Consider the following 20,000-nt stretch of genomic DNA (forward strand, 5'->3'; position numbering starts at 1 on the left):
GACAGAGTAAACAGCTTTCCCCTTTAAATTCTGTCATGATGGTCTATTTTTGTGTGACTTGACACCTATTTCTGTGTGGCATAGAGAGAGAGGGTTGCGACAGGCTTATTGGTTACAAGGCAAAATGTCAAGGCTGAGGCTCGGACCACAACCAACGGGTACGTTTCCTGGTAACAGTGTTTTCGATTAACCATTTTCTTCTTTCAAAACTGAAGGAACAGAAAGAAACACCTTGTCGACAATGTCTGAAGTGGAGAGTTATGTTACATGGCCTTTAAACACACATTGTCCTTTCGACTTACAACTGGAATAGTTGTGTTGAAAACTCGGGAAATCATCACTAGTGGCGTGTACCCCGTTGTCGAAAAAAGACTTTTTTTAGTTGGTCGGCAATGTTAGAATGAATAGTGACAGACTTCATGATTGCATAAATACTGAAAAAAGCCAAGGAATAATTATAATTGTGTTATGAAAAAAATAGGTTAGAACAGCGTCTAACATTCCTCATGTTGTGCCGTTTGTTCTTGGATGCCCAGTGCATGGTTTTGACCTGGTGGGAGACTTCATGGTGGTAATAAGCGACGGTGAAACAAACAACTCGTTAAGACGAGGCCACAACCTTCTTTGCATGCTGTATTCATTGTCTGAGTTCTTGCTCTTCTGGGATATGATAAATTTCATGCACTGAACAGTTGGGAAAAAAATTGAAAAATTTCCAATAGATTCCTGAGAAGATTGGTATTGTTGGCCGAACTTTGCCTGGAATATGGGGAACATAGGATGAGCTCAGACGAGGTTATAATTTGTTGGGCTGGTACGTCGTGGTGCCAGTACCAGTCTAAAGATTTCGCAGGCAAGGTGGATCACAACTTTGAAGAAATTATTTTTTCTTGGAAATTATTGCTGATTTTGATACTGTGGGAACTGCATCAGAATGAAAAAATGAATTTATTTAAACATTAAGTTTTATCCAAAGAATATGGATCAAGCTTCACATAGAGACTCTTCGAATGTAGTTTTCTGAGCGCCGCCATGTTTAGTGCTATTGACGACTTATGTATGAACTCCGGAAGTCCTACAATCTTGGACTGGAAATCCAAATGTCTCCAGAGCTCTTTGTTTTGTTGTGCGAAGTACCCGCCGGCTAAGAGAAGCGATGGGATCTGGGAACGGGAATGATTAACGATTGCCTTCTTTTTTCTGGTAGGGGTTCTTCCACTGATGGTCAAGTTACGTCAACCCAGGAAGCAATTCTGTGTGTTAAATCCTGTTTGCGCATTCTGAAGACGTTATCTTTATCTTGTAAATTTAATTTACTGCAAGAGTGCTTGCAAAGCATAGCGAAGTGGGTTGCTATATTGGAGGAGATAGTTGAACCTGAGCGAGATGATGGGCAGACATTTAAAGAAATGGAAAATGTAGTGGTAGAAACTTTTGACGCTGTAAAGAAGTGGCTGAAGAAGTCATTACAGAGGTTAATTCCGTGTTACACCATAGATGATACGGACAAAGAGCTAGAGGTATGCTGTTATTGAGCTGTTAAACACAGATTTGTCCATGTGAAATTGGGGACTATCTGGATCATAATCAGGCTTCTTATAGCACTTTGGTGTGGTGACAAGAATGGAAAATGGTATAGAGAGAAGATATATCAGTACGTGAATCGAAGTGAAGTATTTTAAAGCAAATACCGATCTAAGATTCAACGTGCAGGTGGTAGTTATTGTTCTCTCAATCTCAGTCTTTCCATTTTGCGTGGTTTGTAGACAGGCGCTTCTTTCGGGGAAAATTCCGACAAGTGGTGCGTGTTCGGCAAAGCGAGAGCCTTGGGCAAGCAGGTCAATGCTTTGATACATTATCTTACATTTTTCTTTCTATTTGTTTGTATGCATGCATTTTTGTAAAATCCATTCTCTTGTACTTTAGATTCAATAGCATATAAAGGCAAATGTTTTTTTCTCTAGTAATCTTTATTACACTGGAAACCTCGGCTTTTCAATCTGCCTGCAATGGTCAGTCTACTCTGATATACGCATTTGCAGCTACCAAAATGCACGGTTAAGGCGCTAATAGCTTGCTAAAGGTATTATAAGGAGTTTAAGAAAATACAATTGCTTCTGCAACGACAATGCAGCAAACAGTTACATTGGTTTAAAAGGCAAAATGATCTTGCGACAATGTGTGGCACGCATTTTAGTAAATTTTTTGTTTTCAATAGGATATCTGAGCGCTAGTTGAAAAATAAAATCATCAAAGGATAATTACTTTCATAATTATTTTGGGAGGTGTACAGAAGAATATACTGGTAAAAACTACCGCTAATAGAGTCCGACGTTTCGAAGACATCTTGGCGCCATTGTCAAGGGAAACTAAATTAAATTTGCGATCTCAAGAGTACCTAAGAGTCCAGAGACATTAAATTTGCATGAGTTAGACTAGTCTAACTTTAATGTCTCTGGACTCTTAGTTACTCTTGAGATCGCATATTTAATTTAGTTTCCCTTGACAATGGCGCCAAGATGTCGCCGAAACGTCGGACGCTTTTATCGCTAGTTTTTACCAGTATATGTTTGTCTAAATCATTGTTAAGTACAGAAGAATGAAATTATTAAAGTGCCTATGTAGTAAAAAATATCTCTTGCTCAGTTTAAAGACCCTTCCAAATGATGAAGAATGCTGTCTTCTATTTTGGAATACCTTCTTTCGCTTCCAAGATATTCAAGTTTTGTTCAAACTGTATATTGGATTTTGGACCGTTAAGTACAGGCAGATGGTTAGACTTGAAAGGCATTTGCTGCCCATAATGCTGTACATCTCTCTATAAGCTTACCGAGAGTAGACATATCTCATCACAACAATAAACGACAAAATCAATCGTGCAATTATGGCTGCCATGGCAACAGAATAGAGGGCATCAGTTTGTGCCTTAGTTGCCAAGTCTGAACAACGCCCATCCATTATTTTCGGAGATATTCTCAATTTAATTTATTACAGTCATTTGTACAGTTTGTGACGTCATCAATTTTTGAACAAAAACTTGAATATCTCTGGAACGAGAGAAGATATTCCAAAATCAAAAACACCATTCTTCATCATTTTGAAAGTTCTTCAATGTAAGCAAACTATATTTTTTATTTCATAGGCATTTAAAGTTTCCATGTAAGTAGAAAGGTTCTGTTACTTCTTTTTCTTCTTTGATGAAAATTACTCAGCCAGTTCGAGAGAACGAGAAGGAGGTGCCATTATCTGCACTGAACCATTTTATCATTTCCAAAATAAATAATTTTGTCCATTACCAGTTTCACTTATCACTGAAACAAGGAATTAGCGTTATCTGTTAGTAGGGGGTTGTCTTCTATACCCTTTTAGTAAATTTTCAGCTCCGACTATTGCATTTCTAGCTTTTTGATTGGCTAAAAAACTCCGACTATGAGCCAATAGTCGAAGTTTTACGTCATATGGAAAATTGTGTGCCAAGATGCTCTTTCCGGACGCTTTGTAAAATTGTGGAAATAAAAATCGGTGGCAAAACCCGGTTTGAGAATTTACTAAAACAATTATTCCATTCGCTCTTGTTGGATATGAAGTGATTATAACCAACTCGCGCTACGCGCTTGTTGGTTATTTTATCACTTCATATCCAACTCGGGCTCATGGAATAATTGTTATATGTTTGTCCGCAAAACTGCAAATTTAATCAGGTTTGAGGAAATTTTCGATAAAAGCTGCGACATATGTTCTGAGAGAAAATAAATTCAACCTTTCCTTCTCAAGAAGTTGCAGCGTTCAAGTATTGCTGAATCAATTTGCATATAAATAGAATTTCTGGTGATCACATGGTATTATGAAATTTAGGCCGCTGTGTTTCTTGAACAGGTAAAGAGTTATAAACATAAGCGAACCATCATTCCCATTTTCATTCGCTAGAGTTCTGGAATCCATGGCAGTCTCAATAATTTAACCATAACCTCTATACTGGACACACGTAAACATCCGTTATCTTAGTCTAGTGACGTTACTTTGCACTTAATTTTGTCGTTTCTCTTAATAATAAGTGATAGAGTGAACAGCTTGAGTGTAGTTATTAGTGATATTAAGTACTGCCTGATGTGAAGAAATCCGGATTCAGGAGTCCAGCAAATGTGAGGCTTTGGAATCCGGAATCCAGAGCGCGGAATCCGGAATCCGGTATACACTGTATGGAATCCAGAATCCACAGATTTCGATGGAATGCAGGATCCATTTTGGTGGGACCCGTGATTTCGGAATCCGGAATCCACCACTCAGGATCCGGGATGCACTATTCGAGATCCGGAATCCACGGGCTGGAATCTGGAATCCAAGGGCCACTTGGATTCCTTTACATAGGGCGATCTGTACCACCTGGGAGATTCTGAGGCTTTGAGCTATGAGATATCTTCCAAAAAGAGTAAGACTGGCTATTACACATGTCAAGAGTTGCGGCTAACGTTTTCGCGTTAATCTTAAAATTATCGATGTCACATCGACGCTCATCATAATGAACTTTCTCAGAAGTAGAAATGGTTTCTCTAGGTCCAAGCAACAAGGTTTGTAAGATTTAATCGAAAGCCTTGATGGCCCTTCCAATCGAACTATAGTTAATGACAATAAAATCCAGTGTTAAATAACGGTTTTTTTAAAAACGCATTCAAAGTGTCCAAGGCTTTGCAAAATCCAGTTGCCAGAATGTTATTGGAATATTTGGAGTACGGTTTTGTCCGATAATAAAATCTGTTTGATCAGTGTCGATTGGGGGAGCACCTTTTTTGAGGCAATTATGTGGTCCAAATGTACCAGCGTAATCGAAGGCCAATTTAAAACTGTTCAGGGATCGGAATCTGCTTCTGGGATAAGGGTAATTACCCCTCTCCTTTGAGAAATTGAGTCATACTTTTGGCCCCCCGTAAATGCAGTCTTCTTAAACTTTCTATGTACGCCTTAAGAATTCTTTCTTGAAGATAAAGGATTTGAAGGAGAGCTCGGAAAGATCTCTGAATAGCACAATGAAGAGTCTACTTGCAGGCTATTTTAAGTTGATTTCCGTCTCTTATTATCAATCTTTTTCCTCAGATTTGGACAAATCTGTGGTGTATTAAATGGGGGAATAAGTGTTGTAACGAGATTTGGAGTAATCGCTTGACAGAGTCATTCAAACTGCGTTTGGAAGAGGTCAGTGTTATTAAGCTGTTTTTTGGGGTCTTTCTGCAGGTACCGGAAAGCATTGTGTTTTTGATCACTTGGGATTAGTCTTCATTTAGATTTGTTTTGTTTTCTGTTTTTTGCTTCTTTTGTTTTACATAATTTCTGCGCCGGTACTTGCAGAAGCTGCCGTTTTTTAAGTGATTTTTTTCCATTTTGTTATTTTCCTTGGTGTTGAAAAGTATTTTGCTCCGATGTTTTTTTCTTTAGCGAGACTGCAATGCTTTGATCGAAGTTTTCACGAAAGCTAATATGGCTGCTCAAGACAGCTGGGTCCGCAACCTAGTTTCTGACGTTACATTCAGGAAAGTTGACAACCTTTTGCAGGTAACCTGCACCTGTGCTTCATCATTATGTTTTTAAGAAGGGGTATGTCAGTTGCGCTTTTTCTTTGCTTCTGTATGCCTTCATCCAGTGTACAAATATATATACCAATACTCTTATCCTACTCATTGTCAAACCCAAAATATCCTACACCAAAATTCTCAGGTGGCTTTGTTGTAGTAGATTATGCAAAGATAGACACAACAGATTTGAGTTTCCATCCACCTCAGCAAAGTCTAAAAGAAAAAGTTGAAACGTTAGTAAACAAAGAAAAAAGCAAAAAAAAAAAAAACAAAAAACCAGAAGGATCATATTCAATACCTTGCAACAGCCATTTGCTTCACCTTAATTTAATTGGTCATATTTTTTAGTTGAGGAAGACAATCTCCAGAGCGATTGAAATTATACCCAACCTTCGTAATTATTGTGCCAGAATATTCTAATTTAGTTATGGTTCTCTTATTAATTCTATGTAACCTATGTTGCGAAAATTTGGGCCAGAACTTACCATGCAACCACTTTTGTATACTTTAAGAGTGGGTGAAGCGAAAGCTATTTTCTTGTTGCAATGATCAGTTTGTTTTTTGATCTCTCAACTGCTTAATTCTGGTCCTCCTCTTAAAGGCTTTTTTAATTTCTAGAGGGGAAATGAGAACGAAAAACTGTTCAAGAACCTCTCGGAGCACGGACTTCAATCTCCCCAAGCATCTAAATGTGGGGATCTCCTCACCCTGATGCTGACAAAGTGTTGGCCCAAATCACAAGGAGGCATCCCATGTTCTTCAGTGGCAATTTTCAAGCACGTTCTTGAATGGAGGCTTTGGCTCTGTTTTTTCCAGAGATTTGGTATAATGTTTAATTTATAAACACTTAAGCTGTTTATTTTTCCTGTTTAGTGGGAAGCTATAAAGCGTTTTCACTCACGTGACCTGCAGCCATATTGGCTTTCTGAAACAAATGAAAGTATCTGCTCAAAAATAGAGTTCAATTCCCGGAGGATTAGCTTGGTACACCATCATGTTCGCTGGGACGTCATGTGAAAACGCTCTGTGGGTTGTTGGCGACCTCTGTGATGGGGGCCTCGGATGTGCATGCATATGTATTGTGTGGAAATCACGCTCACCGGGTTTTCATCCGTCGTGCCTTCAAGCTTCCCGCTTTAAATGAAAACGGTAATTATAGTATATAATTATTTTGCTCCCTGGCGTTCCCATACAGTTTTGCTTGAATCTGTTTAGGTTGCATGCGTCTTTGCAGGCGCGTTGGGCATAAGGATTAAAATAGGAAAATGAAGTATTTTTGTTGTACAGCTTACTACGAGAAAACGATACTAGAAGAAGACAGTTCAACATTTGTCTATTTATAATTTGCTATCATTTTGCTTTTCCAGGACCGGAATCGGATTATCGCAAAGTTCTAAAGGAAGATGGTCAAGAGATTCTGTTGTTAGCTCAGTCGTCTCTTGAGGCTGCAGTAGGATATTTGAAGGATGGTTCCATAGAATTGCGAATGTTGGCTATCATCCGCGAAAATTATGAGCGATTTCTAATCCTTTGTAAGCTAATCAGTAAAGATAAAGGTGAACATTTGCGTTTGGAAAAACTACTGGATCAACGGTGTAAAGAGCTATGTGCTTTTCAGGATGAAAAAGCTGAAGTTTCTTCCTTTATCAAGATGTGTTCCTCCGTCAACCAAGGTAAACGAAATAGACATTGTGAATCTGGAGAGTGAAAGTTTCGTAGTAACATTAGAATCTGATAATGGATTTTCAAGAAATGTGATGACCACTTGATTTATGCCAGAAAGTTAGGTTGTTGTTGTTGTAATTGTTACACCAACAATTTTTTGCAGAAAAAGAGAGAAAAAATGAGAATTCTCTCGTTTTAGTTTGGCCAATCAACCACATTAATGCGCCCAAAGTTCATTTACACTGTAAAACTACAAAGAATCACAGTCATTTAGAGTTGCGGTTGGTACAGTATTCGGTTTAACTTATTGCAGCAGAAACAATTATGATGTTTCTTAGACTGTTGACATGTTTGTTTTATTTTCTTTTAGTGGATCTGGACCAACTTTCAGTAAAGTGTGGGGCCGATGCCTCGTGTCTGCCGATCAAAGATCTTGTCAAGTCAACATTTGCAGAGGACAAGATATTTCCTGCAGTAACATTTTTGGGCTTTCTCGTCAAGCCAAGGTGATGATTTCATCCCTTAGCAAGTTAACTGACAGTATGCTTCTGCGACAATTTTGGAAAGAAAACGGTGAAAAAGCAGTGAAGTTGACAGTAGAGAGACGAGGACGTCTCAGTGTTGACGATGTTGAAGAGTTAGTTTGGACGCCATCGTTTGAACAGCTACTGTCTTTGCATGAGCGTTTTTTGACGGGTTCAATTTCATTTGAAGAGGTTGATAAGTTCTTGATGGTTTTCAAGAGAAATGAAGAGATCGCTGAAGAAATCAATCTTATCACTGCCCAAAATTCTCTTCAAACTGGGTTCAAAAGAGCTTTGATCCACCAGCGCATTGAGCAGATTGACCAGTACCGAAAATTACAGAAGTGTATTGATGCTGCAAAAAGTGTTCTGGAATTCAGGATATGTCTTAATCTAAAAGGAGATTTCCAACTTGTGGAGGATCTCAGCAATCAGGTTTGTTTGTCCTTTGAATATATATATTTCAGTAATCTTGCACGCGTCTGTTGAAAGAGTGCTCGATAGTAAAACTAGAGCGTGAATATAAAAAAGGTGACCGAATCAACAAATGCTCTGAGTAGCCATTTTATTACTAACTAGTGTGGCACTCTTCAGATAAAATAGCTAAGTGAAAACTCCGTTAAGGTGGCTGGTACCAGTTTTCAGGTTTTTGACGACTTATAACTTTGAAAGAATATAGAACATAAAGGCGGACCAGGGCCACTGTAATATTTTGATAAGGTTGGATTATATAACTTATACTTGACCAAAAGCAGCTGTTATTTTGTCATCAGCAGTTACCATTGCAACGTTACACAAGGATTTTCCAGCCCTGATTTTTAGCGTATGTCACTAATAGCTAAAAAATTAACCCGGTGACCCCGTGTTTTTTTTTGGCAATAGCTTTTAGCATCTGAAAAGGAAAATGCACAGCAATTTACAAAGAATTTTACGGAGCCGATTTCTTGAAAACTTGGAAAAACGACAATTTGCCCAAAGTAGAAATTTCCTTCCGTAGAATTTTTTAATTTTTTTTCTGACGTTTCCTCTCAATAGTAATATCATATTGAAACAATAAAAAGAAGGGGTCACCGGGCTTGTTTTCGTGCAAAATCCTTCGTGAGTTCCGTTATTCCTACGCGCGTACACACGCATTAAAAAATCCAGACTTTATAAGATCAGCAGTTGCTCATGAGCCGTTTCGACTACCGCTGACTGCTTCGTGTGCCCGCGCGGGCACCTAGTGAACCGTTTAATTCCAAATGTTTGCAGGTAAAAGATCATTTACAGATCTTTACAGTTGTCGTTGTCTTTCAAGACAAACCTACAGGACTTACTCTGAGGATTTCTTCACAAATTCTGGGTAGATTTGCCATGTTTTTGTCAAAAAGCATCAAGCGAAAGTTTGAAATTGCTTACACTGCTTACAGAACACGTGCGCTGTCGGTGTTAGTTGCAGATGTATGAAGATCGCGAGGGTGGTTCTAAATATCGTAAAAGGTGGAGTTTCTTTGTTTGATAATTTTTACTGGCATTTTGTCCTATTCTTCGTGGCTGATTTCGTCGAAGTGTTTAACGATGGCAGTCAGTATCCTCTTCGTTCGTGTTACTTGCGGTGTCTTCGCTGATGAAGATGTCGGTGGATTGGATAGGATAGCGACCAGTGCCCTTTTACCAAATGTGTTGTAAAGTTTGTAAATGTCGTCGTAAGGTAGACCACTATCGGCGATGTTTAAGGCCATTGATCTTTTAATTGGCCCAGTATCGCTTGTGTTGAACAACTTGTCACTGAATGTTAAAAGAAGTCCATGGCGTCGATCGAGGTGGAGCATGTTTTCAACTGCGTGGGAAACACTGGTGACACTGGAATTCTCAACGATATCTTTTCTGGAAAGGCTAAGCGATGACTCAAAAAGAATATTTCTCAGTGCTCTGACATCTTCCAACGCATCGTGAGCATCGAATTGTTCGTTGAACAGATGGGTGTAAAGACTGCTCTGGTTCGGTTTACAATATCCACCAGTCTCAATTTCAAGTGCTTTGTGTTTGTCTTTTATCAGATTTTTTACTAGCTGTAGGCTGTCGGCAAAGTAGACGTTCATGTCATTAAGGCTATCCTTGAAGTTGTCATCACTGTTTCGGAGGAGAATGGGGACATCGAACGTTGCAGAATTATGTCCAAATAAGACCGTTAAATTATTGTCCACTTCATCACAATTCTTAATTTGTTTTATAAAAGTTAGGAAGTCACGAGGTGCCTCCTCTATGGTTACACTTTGGACAGGATTGTTTCTGTGGTATAATGTTCTTATTCCTCTGATGTTCTTGATGGTCATACCATTGACAAGGTAGGCGCTATAACTTATGCTACTTTGGGGGAGAATAAAAGTTGAAAATTCATGTCTGCCATTTTCACTCACAGCAGACAGCTGGCATATCTCAGCCAGCTTTCCTGTGCATGTGGTTTCTGTGTCAAAGATGATGAATTGATATTTGTTAGTGGAATCATATGATAAGTGAATGACTTTTGGTCTTGCTGTGTAGGGAGGTAGTATTTCCTCATATCTTCTCAGTTCTGTTTGTGATAATTTAGTAGGCACATCAAATACAATTTGTGGCTCTGTTCTTTTGCTGGATGTATCCAGATTTAAACCCACTGATGACTCATATGTGATTCCTTCATTTGCTTCCGTTCTCAATGCTTGTTGATTTTGTTGCTGAGATAACTGGTTCCGCTTTCGCTTGAATTGCTTTGTCCCTTTTCGTTGTTTCTCACAAATAACCATCCTTTCAATTGCATTAGCATGTTTATTATGGTAATAACCAGGCTCAATATTAAGGGCTTCCAATGTTTTTCCAATGTAGTCATAACCAATGTTGGTCTGTGCCACCCCACATGCTACGCGGAAGTTGTTACTCTCGCTGCCCCCATAAAAACGTGTTTTAGGGTTCTTAGAACCTACAGTGCTGTTGAGACTTTCATTTCGCTGTGAATTTGCACATGGGGCAAGTTTGTTTACCACAATGTCAGTTGAATATTCCTCCAAAATATCAATTAAAGCCTTTTTGAGTGAGTCTCCAAAAGATCTTTACCAAGCAACATGTTTTGTAAATTGAAAACGATCGTTTCTTTTTTGAGACATATGGCAAATCTGTGTGTTTATAGGCTGCCGGATTTTGTTTGTAGCCACACCATGAATTATCACAACAAGTGTGGTCCCCAAATGCATGTGGAACAATGTTTTTGAGGCCTTTCTTTAGCGAATTAGAATCTCCAACATTTTGGTTGATACAGTAACTGAAACACTTAGTCAAATAATTGATCACTTTGGGACTCAGAACTGAACAATTTGATCCTTTGAAACGGTCTCTAAGGTTAGACAGTCTAGAATTTAGTGATCTCTTGGCATGAACAATGTCAGACCATTTCTCAACACCGTAGGGAATTTTGTTTTTTATGTCAGCTAATGTTGTGGAATCATCATCCCCAACATAAATGGAAAATTTGACTCCAGATTTAGGAGCTTTACTCCACAGTTCACAGGCCACATCTCTTTCCATTGATTTTGATGATCCACTATGATTTTTTCGACAGTCATGCCTTTTGTCTTTCCCGGTTAATTTGTTATGGCTACATACTCTACATGTCTTGCATCTGGTGGAGTAACTAACAACTTTTCCAGTAGCAAGACCCATGGCAGCCCCATGACCAGTTGAAGAATTGTGTCCCCTTCCCCTTTTTTGCCAACCCATATCGTAAGAAACTGCGATTCCAACAAGGCCATCTGTTGATGGACCAGAGGATTGCTTAGCTACTTTTTTTTCTAAATTCAAGTTCATTTCACAGCTTTCCCTCGCAACTTTCTCTACAGCATTGCCAACTTCCCTTTCTCTTCTTTTAAACAAGCGATGATTCATGGTTGGTATGTTCATTGCAGACACTAAACTATTTAGGTGTGTATTCCCCATGCCAGCATGAAGGGATCCTAATACTGCCCTTGTGTTGATATCGCTAACAAGAGGACCACGGTTTCCAGCTCGGTGTTCTCCAGAGGATTTCACTTCATTTATGTGACCACAGTAGCTGCATTTAATGCTAAAGATACTACAAAGACCACTTCGTTTTTCTCCAGTAATGTTTACGAGGGATAATGGACCTGTTGAAGCAATAAATGAACTTCATGTACATGTAGTGACTAATTTGTTTCTCAGCCAATGTTGCATAAAAGCAAATGATAAATCATTATTTTTTGTCTTATGCGCAGGGATGTTGAATGTACTCATGAAAAAGAATGGACCTTTATTGTTCGATTGTTTTAGTGCCACATCGTGTTGGTTTTCTATTTGCAAAATGGAGATATCCATGCTGTTATGGACGTTTTGGTTACAACAAGGCAAAGGACCTAAGCATTTGAATATCACATTAACTTGAATGGGGCAACAAAACAACAAATTGAAGAATATAAATTAGTAGTAAGCAAAAAAAAAACCTTTGAGGCCTCTAACTTGTGAATACACAGTGTACCTTCCAATATTGGGTAAATTGATGGTGGCAAATAAAGTATTGTATTGTACTTTGCAATTTGATTGGCATAGATGAGTTGTATTTCAGCTTATAACATGGATGACAAAGTACTCCTTAATTTTGGTGCGAAATTTCAGCGTTAATTTATAATGTTGCCATGGCAACTTTTCCTACAGTGCCAAAATGGCGTCTTATGAACGTAATTTGTCACCCATAATGTTAATAGCTAATCAAATGGTATACTCCTGAAATTAGGGAATAAGTCACTTGTGTTTTGTCCAAAATCAGATAAATTCCCGAACCTTTGGGCTGAGAAAATTATTTAATTTTGGACAAAGCGTGGGTGAAATGATGATTCCCTGACTTCACTTGTCACCTTTTGATTACCCATACTATTTTGTTCATACCCATGTAAGATAATTTCAAAAAATGCCAGGCACTATTACAAACAGATAAATAAGCATCTTCCATCGCTGATATTTGAGATTTTAATTCACAACCAATTCGATATCAAAATATCACTCATAATATTTTCAACTATTTTTCACAAAATAATGTTCCTTTTTTTATGACTTGGGGATTATATAGCAATTGAAGAGTCAACAACCTTCACATCAATACAAAAGTTACTCTATTCTACACTAATTTTACTTCATATTAGTGATGTACTTAAGTACACAATTGTGTTGTAGTCTACTTGTATGGTAACAATGAAACGATATTTTTCTTAAAAGTAGAAAACTATAATTTTGCTTCCCTACTATTGCTTCAAGAAACTTCTGAAGACACCAAGAGACACTCACCTTCTTTACAGTTTGAACAAGATTTCAGGTCATTTCGCAGAACGTGAAGTTCAATCAGTCTTGTACCACAAATATCAACCCCATGTTTAGGTTGCTGTAATGAAAATATATTTGCTAAGCCATTTACTTTCTGATATTTAAATTTTTCAAACTAAAAGGCAAAATAACAGGAAGGAAATGGAAATGGTCGATCTAGCTAATTTGCAATATTTGAGCCAACATTTGGCACAGTGTTAACGACGTAACAATAAATATTTATCGCATAAACAACATACCTGTGACCTCGTTTCTATTTTTCTTGGAGGTTCAAAGTCTTGTTCCTCTTCAGGGTGATTTTCGTTGCCTTGAGTTATGCATTTTTTTGCTCTGGTCAGATTTGCTATGGATTGAATTTGTCGTTTGGAAGCAAAGCATCCTTTGTGTCGCCTGGACTCGTAGTTTGGTTTTTCGTCTTCTCTATCTCCTGCATACGCAATATTTGTCGAGCAAACAAAATACAACCCATAGAATGTTGCGAAGAAGAACTAGCAAAATGATTTTTTTTGGTGTGTCCATTCTCCATATTTATGTCCTTTATACGTTCCCTGTGGCCGTAACGATGGATCGAGTTGCCTTTGAAACTTGGGAAACATTGAATTCCAGAAACAATTTTTCTTAAATACACAGAATTGACTAAAGTTGTTCTAGCAGGAAAAGTCTCTTTTAAATGAAAATTTCGTCTCCAACAGTATTAAAGTGTCCTTGCGCGAAGAAAGCCGCACGCCGCCATATTTGTTTTTTTGTTTTTCGGGTTTTAAATCTCGCGCCTGTATCGTGCGTGTTACTCACGCATGACGCAACGAAGGTGACTTACTCCCCGCGCGAGGAAACTGGTACCAGCCACCTTAAAACACACGCTTATACACGATAGGATTAAACTCGCGCGCCGAATTCGAATTTAAGGACGTTCGCGCCAATTTTTTCTGCGCATCCTCACTGCGCACGCAAATGCACACGCCACGTCATACACGAGCGCGCGCGCTAAGTAATAAAATGAGAAATGATAGGGCAAAAGGCCATTGCTATAGCTTTGCCTGGATTTAACGGTCTTGGACGTTCGGTGACCCCTATTTTTCTTTCCAGAAACGGATTTTATTTACAATTATCTCCACGTTGTCCAAAAATGAACAAAACATCAATGTGGGAAGTTAAAAAAATTTCAAGATTTCTGCTCACGGGACGCTAAATGCGAACTTGATCTTTAAGGAACCTCACCAGTTGACTAAATTCACTTAATAAGTCCCCTTAAACAATATTTGGCAGAGAAGATTTCACTTCAAAGATTTAATTGCAATATATTTGGGTTTACAGACACCGGCCTTATTCGCTAACGAAGCCCGATTTTGTCACATTTTGGGTATTTTTCCGGGCATGTTCTCTCCAAAACGAAGTCGGTGACCCACCATTTTTTTTACATTTCTGACATAACTAACTCATCATCTTACAGTGGTAAAAGTTTCAGAAAAAAATCAATGTTGAAAAATTTTCGCGCGAACGTCCTTAAACAAATGGTGTTTTGTAGAAACGAATCAACATATAAAGTTGCTAAGAATGAACTTGGTTGCTTGTCTCTTGGATGATAGATAAGCCAGGAAACATTCCGCTTTATGTAAACTCCAAATCCAACCACCCACCTTTCATGATTGAAAATATCCCTAAGTCTAGTAACAAGCGTCTTTCCGAGATATCCTGTGATAAAGAATCTCTCGAGCAAGCAGCACCCTCTATCAAAATGCTCTTCACAATTCCGGTTACAATCATAAGCTTTCTTTTTCACCGCAATCAGCACGTCCGTCAAGTTCCAGAAAGAATCGTCATCGCAACGTCATCTGGTACAACCTCCCGCTCAGCAGAAACGTAGCCACCAACGTTGGACGTATATTCTTCAAAATCCACGACGAAGAATTCCCTACCAATCACATCCTCCGCAAAATCTTCAGTCGGTCTACAATTAAAATCAGCTACAGCTGTATTCCAAATCTCAGGCAGAAAATCAACGCACACAACACCTGATCCACCTAAATCATGCAACTGCGAAAAGCCAGCTGACTGTCCTTTGAACGGTAATTGCCTAAAATCCTCTGTCATCTACCAAGCAACAGTCACAACAAACGACAGCAAACCACCTCAAACTTACATCGGCCTTACAGAAATCTCCTTCAAAACGAGATTCACCAATCATAAAGACTCATTCAACGATCACAAAAAGAAACCTAGCACAGAGCTAAGTAAGCATGTTGGGAAATTGAAGGAGAAAAACGTAGATTTTCAGATTAGTTGGATGATCTTGAAACACGCCAGCCCTTTTAACCCGATTTCGGAACGATGTAATTGGGCTGTGCTTGTGGGAGAAGTATTTTATTATTTGCAGAGCTGACCTAGCGACCTTGAACAAGCGTAACGAACTGGTATCATCCTTTAGACACTCGAGCAAATTCCTTCTTAGCAACTTTATATGTAGCCTGATTCTTAGACGATCCAGGTCGCTCGTGTCACACACTCTACTCCCTTCCCCGTGTGATTTACTTCGTAGGAAATCTTGTTCCTGACGTCATATAAATTGACTTATTTCCACCAATAACAGGGAATGTTACACTTTCACAAACCTGAGGATTTTAAGGAATGTGCCTCAGGTGAAAACAACATGTCGGAAGATGCCAGATGTTACGGTGCTTTGGAGAAAGATTGTCGCGTATTTGCGGTCTCTAAGCTTTTCCCTCAACAGAAAAAGGCGATAAAGGCTTTATCTCTAGGAAAGATGTCTTGGTAAACTTGCCAACGGGGTTTGGCAAGTTGCTCATCTTTCAGATTGCCTCGGTGGTTCACGCTGAACTTGCAAACTCAACAACACTTTTGATGCAAAGCCAGTAGTAATTGATATTTCGCCATTAGTGAGCTTAATAGGAGACGAGAAAAATTTCCTACAAGCGTTAGGAATCAAAACTGCAGTGGCTCCGTCGGCAAGGACAATCTTGCGATCGAGAATGGAGAGTGTAGCTTTACGTTCACATCGCCGGAATACCAACTGGAAAATGGAAGGTGGAGAAATATGCTGTCCTCCGAAGTTTACAAGAAAAATTTGATATGAATCGTTGTAGACGTGTAGACAAAGCGTACTATATTAGCCACTGGTATGTACATGTGTCTCAGGTTTCTTTTTATTGTTGCATTATTTTGGAATCTTGATCACACTTCTTTAATTAAATAATACATGGGCATGTATGTGCTTCATCGCCGTTAGCGGTGAATCAGAATAGAGTATACATACTTTATTAAAAGGTCAATGAAGAATGGCAGCCATAGGCGGAGGTGGACCTTGAAACTAACTCAGTCAAAACTACACAAATTCGCGTTACTATTAAAAACTACATCTACAAGACTAATTAAAACTACTAAAATTACATAGCTATTTCATAAATAGGGTATACAATACTTAAGCAATAGAGGACGTTTTCCGTGTTTACATAGCCTCATCTAAACTCGAGGGGGAGTTGGGAGAATACGAGACAGTTATGCAAACCTGGAACGCAGTCGAGGGTTTGTATAACTGTCGAGAATTCTCCCAACTCCCCGAGTGTTTAGATGAGGCTAGTTATAAACATGGAAAAAAGTCTTCTATTGCTTTTATAAAATATTTCTCAAAAATAATTCGACAAATGTAGGAAAATGCTGTTTTTTTTACTTCTTGATTCAAACAGATTTTCTCGATTCACGCTCATATTTCCTACCAGCCAATCAAAACATGTGTCTGACAACACATAACCAATCAAAATTCGTGTGATATCACACCCGTGTTTACTTACTCTCATCTAAACACGTACAGCTATTGACCAATGAGAGTGAGAATATTATCCTAGTTATTTTATAAAAATATATATAAACAGCGAAACAACAATAATCACAAGGCTGGTCATTACAATGATTTGAATCGTCTAAATTCTTATTTAAATCAACACAAGTTCTTATAGAACTTATCTGATCAAGATCACATTTCTTCAAGGCTAACTTGAATTTATTTACATTATCTTTATCCCTTGTTTCGTAGTTGAGACTTTTCCAAAGAACTGGTCCTCTAAATAGCAAGGATTGCCTTCCAAATTCCGTCTTCGCCCTTCTTAATCTAAACACCAATTTCCTTCTACGAAAATTTACTGTTTCAAAATTATGCGAGAGTCAGTGAGTGAAATTGCCCTTCATTACTTTGACCATTTCCACACCCAAGGGCTGTTTACACATAAATGCCATATTGTGACATATTGCTAGGCTGAGAATTTGATGATCCGTATATTTGTTGTTAGGAATATTGTGGATAATTCGTGCTGCCTTGACATGAATTTCTCACTGTCATCAAATAGAGTAACAGAGCAGCTCTCCCAAACTGACAAACGGGCAGACAGTATGTGATATTGCGCAGAATCATTTTGTAATGGATGGTTTTCACTTGTTTAGTTGACAAGGATTTTATCTTCCTCAACATGGCTAGTTGAGCCGAGAATGATGTGGATAATTTTTCAATATGATGGTCCCAAGAAAGTTTACTGTCTATGAGCAATCCCCGCGATCTCACTACTTTAGAAGTAATATATCAAAAACGCGTGCGAGTGTTTCATCAGGGGTTCCAAACACCGAGAAACAGATGAAAGGTGAACTCCGAAGGCGGAGTGCTTTTATTGTTTCGAGTGGCCGACTAGTTATTGAGTCTTGTTGTTTCGTTTTGGTAATTAAACAATAGCTGTGTGATAAAATCGACTTGGATGGAATGCGTCCTTTTGGAGTTATCCGAATTAATTTATCATATTCATTGTTTTGTGCGACATGGATGAGTCAAGTTCAAGGTTTCAGATGCCCAAAACGTTCGACGAGGAAAAGGAGTGTGTTATCAATTCTCTTCCGAAAACTACGGTTTACAAGAACAAATGGGTGTTACAGATTATTCGAGAATGGCAAGACCAAAGAGCGCTCAAGATTCGAACTATTGATCCTGGTGGACTGTTCAAAGGTGAAGACATTGGTGTGGATGTGCCAGAGTTGACTGAAAGCATTGAAAACATGAATGCCAAAAGTCAAAACTACTGGCTATCCAAATTCGTGCAGGCGGTTGAAAATAAGTCGGGTGGACCATATCCTTCTCGGACGTTTTACAGTATTGTTTGTGGCTTAAAGCGTTCAAATTTTTGTTTTTTGCATGAGACGTTATTCAGTTAGAATTAATTTATTCATATCACATGATTTTTTTTCTGCAATTAGCAGACATTTGGATATTGTATCCAAATGTTTAAAGATTTTCATCTAATTTTTCATTGGGTATCCAAACGCATCCATGTGAGGTGGTATACAGCTGTTGATTGGTGGACTCGAGTTATGAATTATTAATGAGTTTGTGAAAAATTAATGACATGATTTCCACAATATAGTTGTTGTAAAGGACCAATAAATTCCTTTCTAGAGATGATCATAGTATCACATTTCTTTGTTTGTATAGTTAGTCTGTTAATTCACGTCATAGACAAATATCAGCGAGAAGGACATTAAGTAGTTGAATAAGCTTATCAGTTGTATCACCAATCGCGAAAGCGGTGGTGTTGTCTGCATATAGATGGAGTTCATCCGTAGAAACATTGTCAGCGAAATCGTTAACATAAAATGAATTAAACAGTCGTGGCCCTAAAAGAGATCACAGTGGGACTCCATAGGACACAAATCGAGTTTAGATTTTACCCCACGAATTGTTGACGATTTTCAAGGTAACTATTTAGCAACAGGAATAAATTCCCATAAAAACCGCAGGCTTGAAGTTTATAACTCAAAACTTCATGATCTCCTGAATCAAACGCCCTTACGTTAGTACTTTTTCCAAGTATTATCGCATATAACTGACTCCATGATTTTGCTGGAAATAGAGAGAACTGAGTTAGTGGTCTGTAATTTGAGCAATCATCCCTGCCACCACGTTTCCATAGAACTTTAACTTTTCCAGTCCTCCATTGAGAGGGATAGAGACCTGCCTCATAACATTGGCTACTCAAATTAGCAACTGGGACTAAATTCTTCGGCGACCAATTTCATCTCTCTAGCCAAAAAATTGTCTGCCCCATGAGCCTTCTTCACATTGATCTGCTTGAATTTAGTTTCAAAGGCTTTTTCTCTTAGCATGATATAACCTATTGAAGGTGTAATCATATGGAAGGCAGGATCAACTTGAATTTCCTTAGCTTAAAGGATTTGGCAAGTTCATTACCAATTGTGGAAAAAAGGTTTTGAAAGCATCATCCTTAGAGTATGGAACTTCCCCTGTATTTATTCGAACCCAAAAAGTGAATGCAACAAGAATAACAATAATTATTAAGTTTTCAACCTCTGTTAATGCATTTCTCGTGCTCTGATTGGTTTACTTAATCTCAGTTATCACATACCTTAGTTTGACCTTATATGGTAAATGATTGCGCTAAGAGTTGCTAAGCTAAAACGTTTTTCGCCAGAAAGCGAACTTTCTCTCTGAATAAAGCAAAAAAAAAAAATGGATCAATTCCGACGTTTAGAAGTTCGCGAAAAGGTAAGAAATGTTTTTGTGATGGGCCTGCGTCTGTCTGACCACAAGGTATTACACAGCATCACATCTTCATCACGTTTTTTTCGATTTCGCTCGGATTTTCTCTCTTTTTTCGCTCGTATTTCTTACCTCCAAATTTGGTAAAACAATTATTCCATTCGCGCGTTTTGGATATGAGATTAGTTATAGCGAACGCGCGCTCGTGGAATAATTGTTAATGATACCAGACAACAATAATAAAAAGCTTAATAGAAACACAGAAATAACAAGGGATATATAAATGTGTTCTTGACGTGTTGTCACGTGTACTCTTTGCAACAAGTACAGGTAATCTCTTAAACCAAAAGT

General features: G+C 38.4%; 1 protein-coding gene across 1 annotated transcript in view; it reads left to right on the forward strand.

Moving 5' to 3' along the window:
* LOC138059777 (E3 ubiquitin-protein ligase rnf213-alpha-like) overlaps positions 1-20,000 on the forward strand; it is a 212,574-nt gene that overhangs the window by 98,179 nt on the left and 94,395 nt on the right. The window contains 8 exon segments of the mRNA XM_068905393.1: positions 85-158; positions 1,208-1,520; positions 5,092-5,190; positions 5,431-5,547; positions 6,186-6,390; positions 6,935-7,240; positions 7,603-7,692; positions 7,695-8,191. Of these exon segments, the coding sequence (XP_068761494.1) occupies positions 85-158; positions 1,208-1,520; positions 5,092-5,190; positions 5,431-5,547; positions 6,186-6,390; positions 6,935-7,240; positions 7,603-7,692; positions 7,695-8,191 (1,701 nt within the window).

Source organism: Montipora capricornis, chromosome 8, assembly GCF_036669925.1.
Source record: "Montipora capricornis isolate CH-2021 chromosome 8, ASM3666992v2, whole genome shotgun sequence".
Classification (NCBI taxonomy): Eukaryota; Metazoa; Cnidaria; class Anthozoa; order Scleractinia; family Acroporidae; genus Montipora; species Montipora capricornis.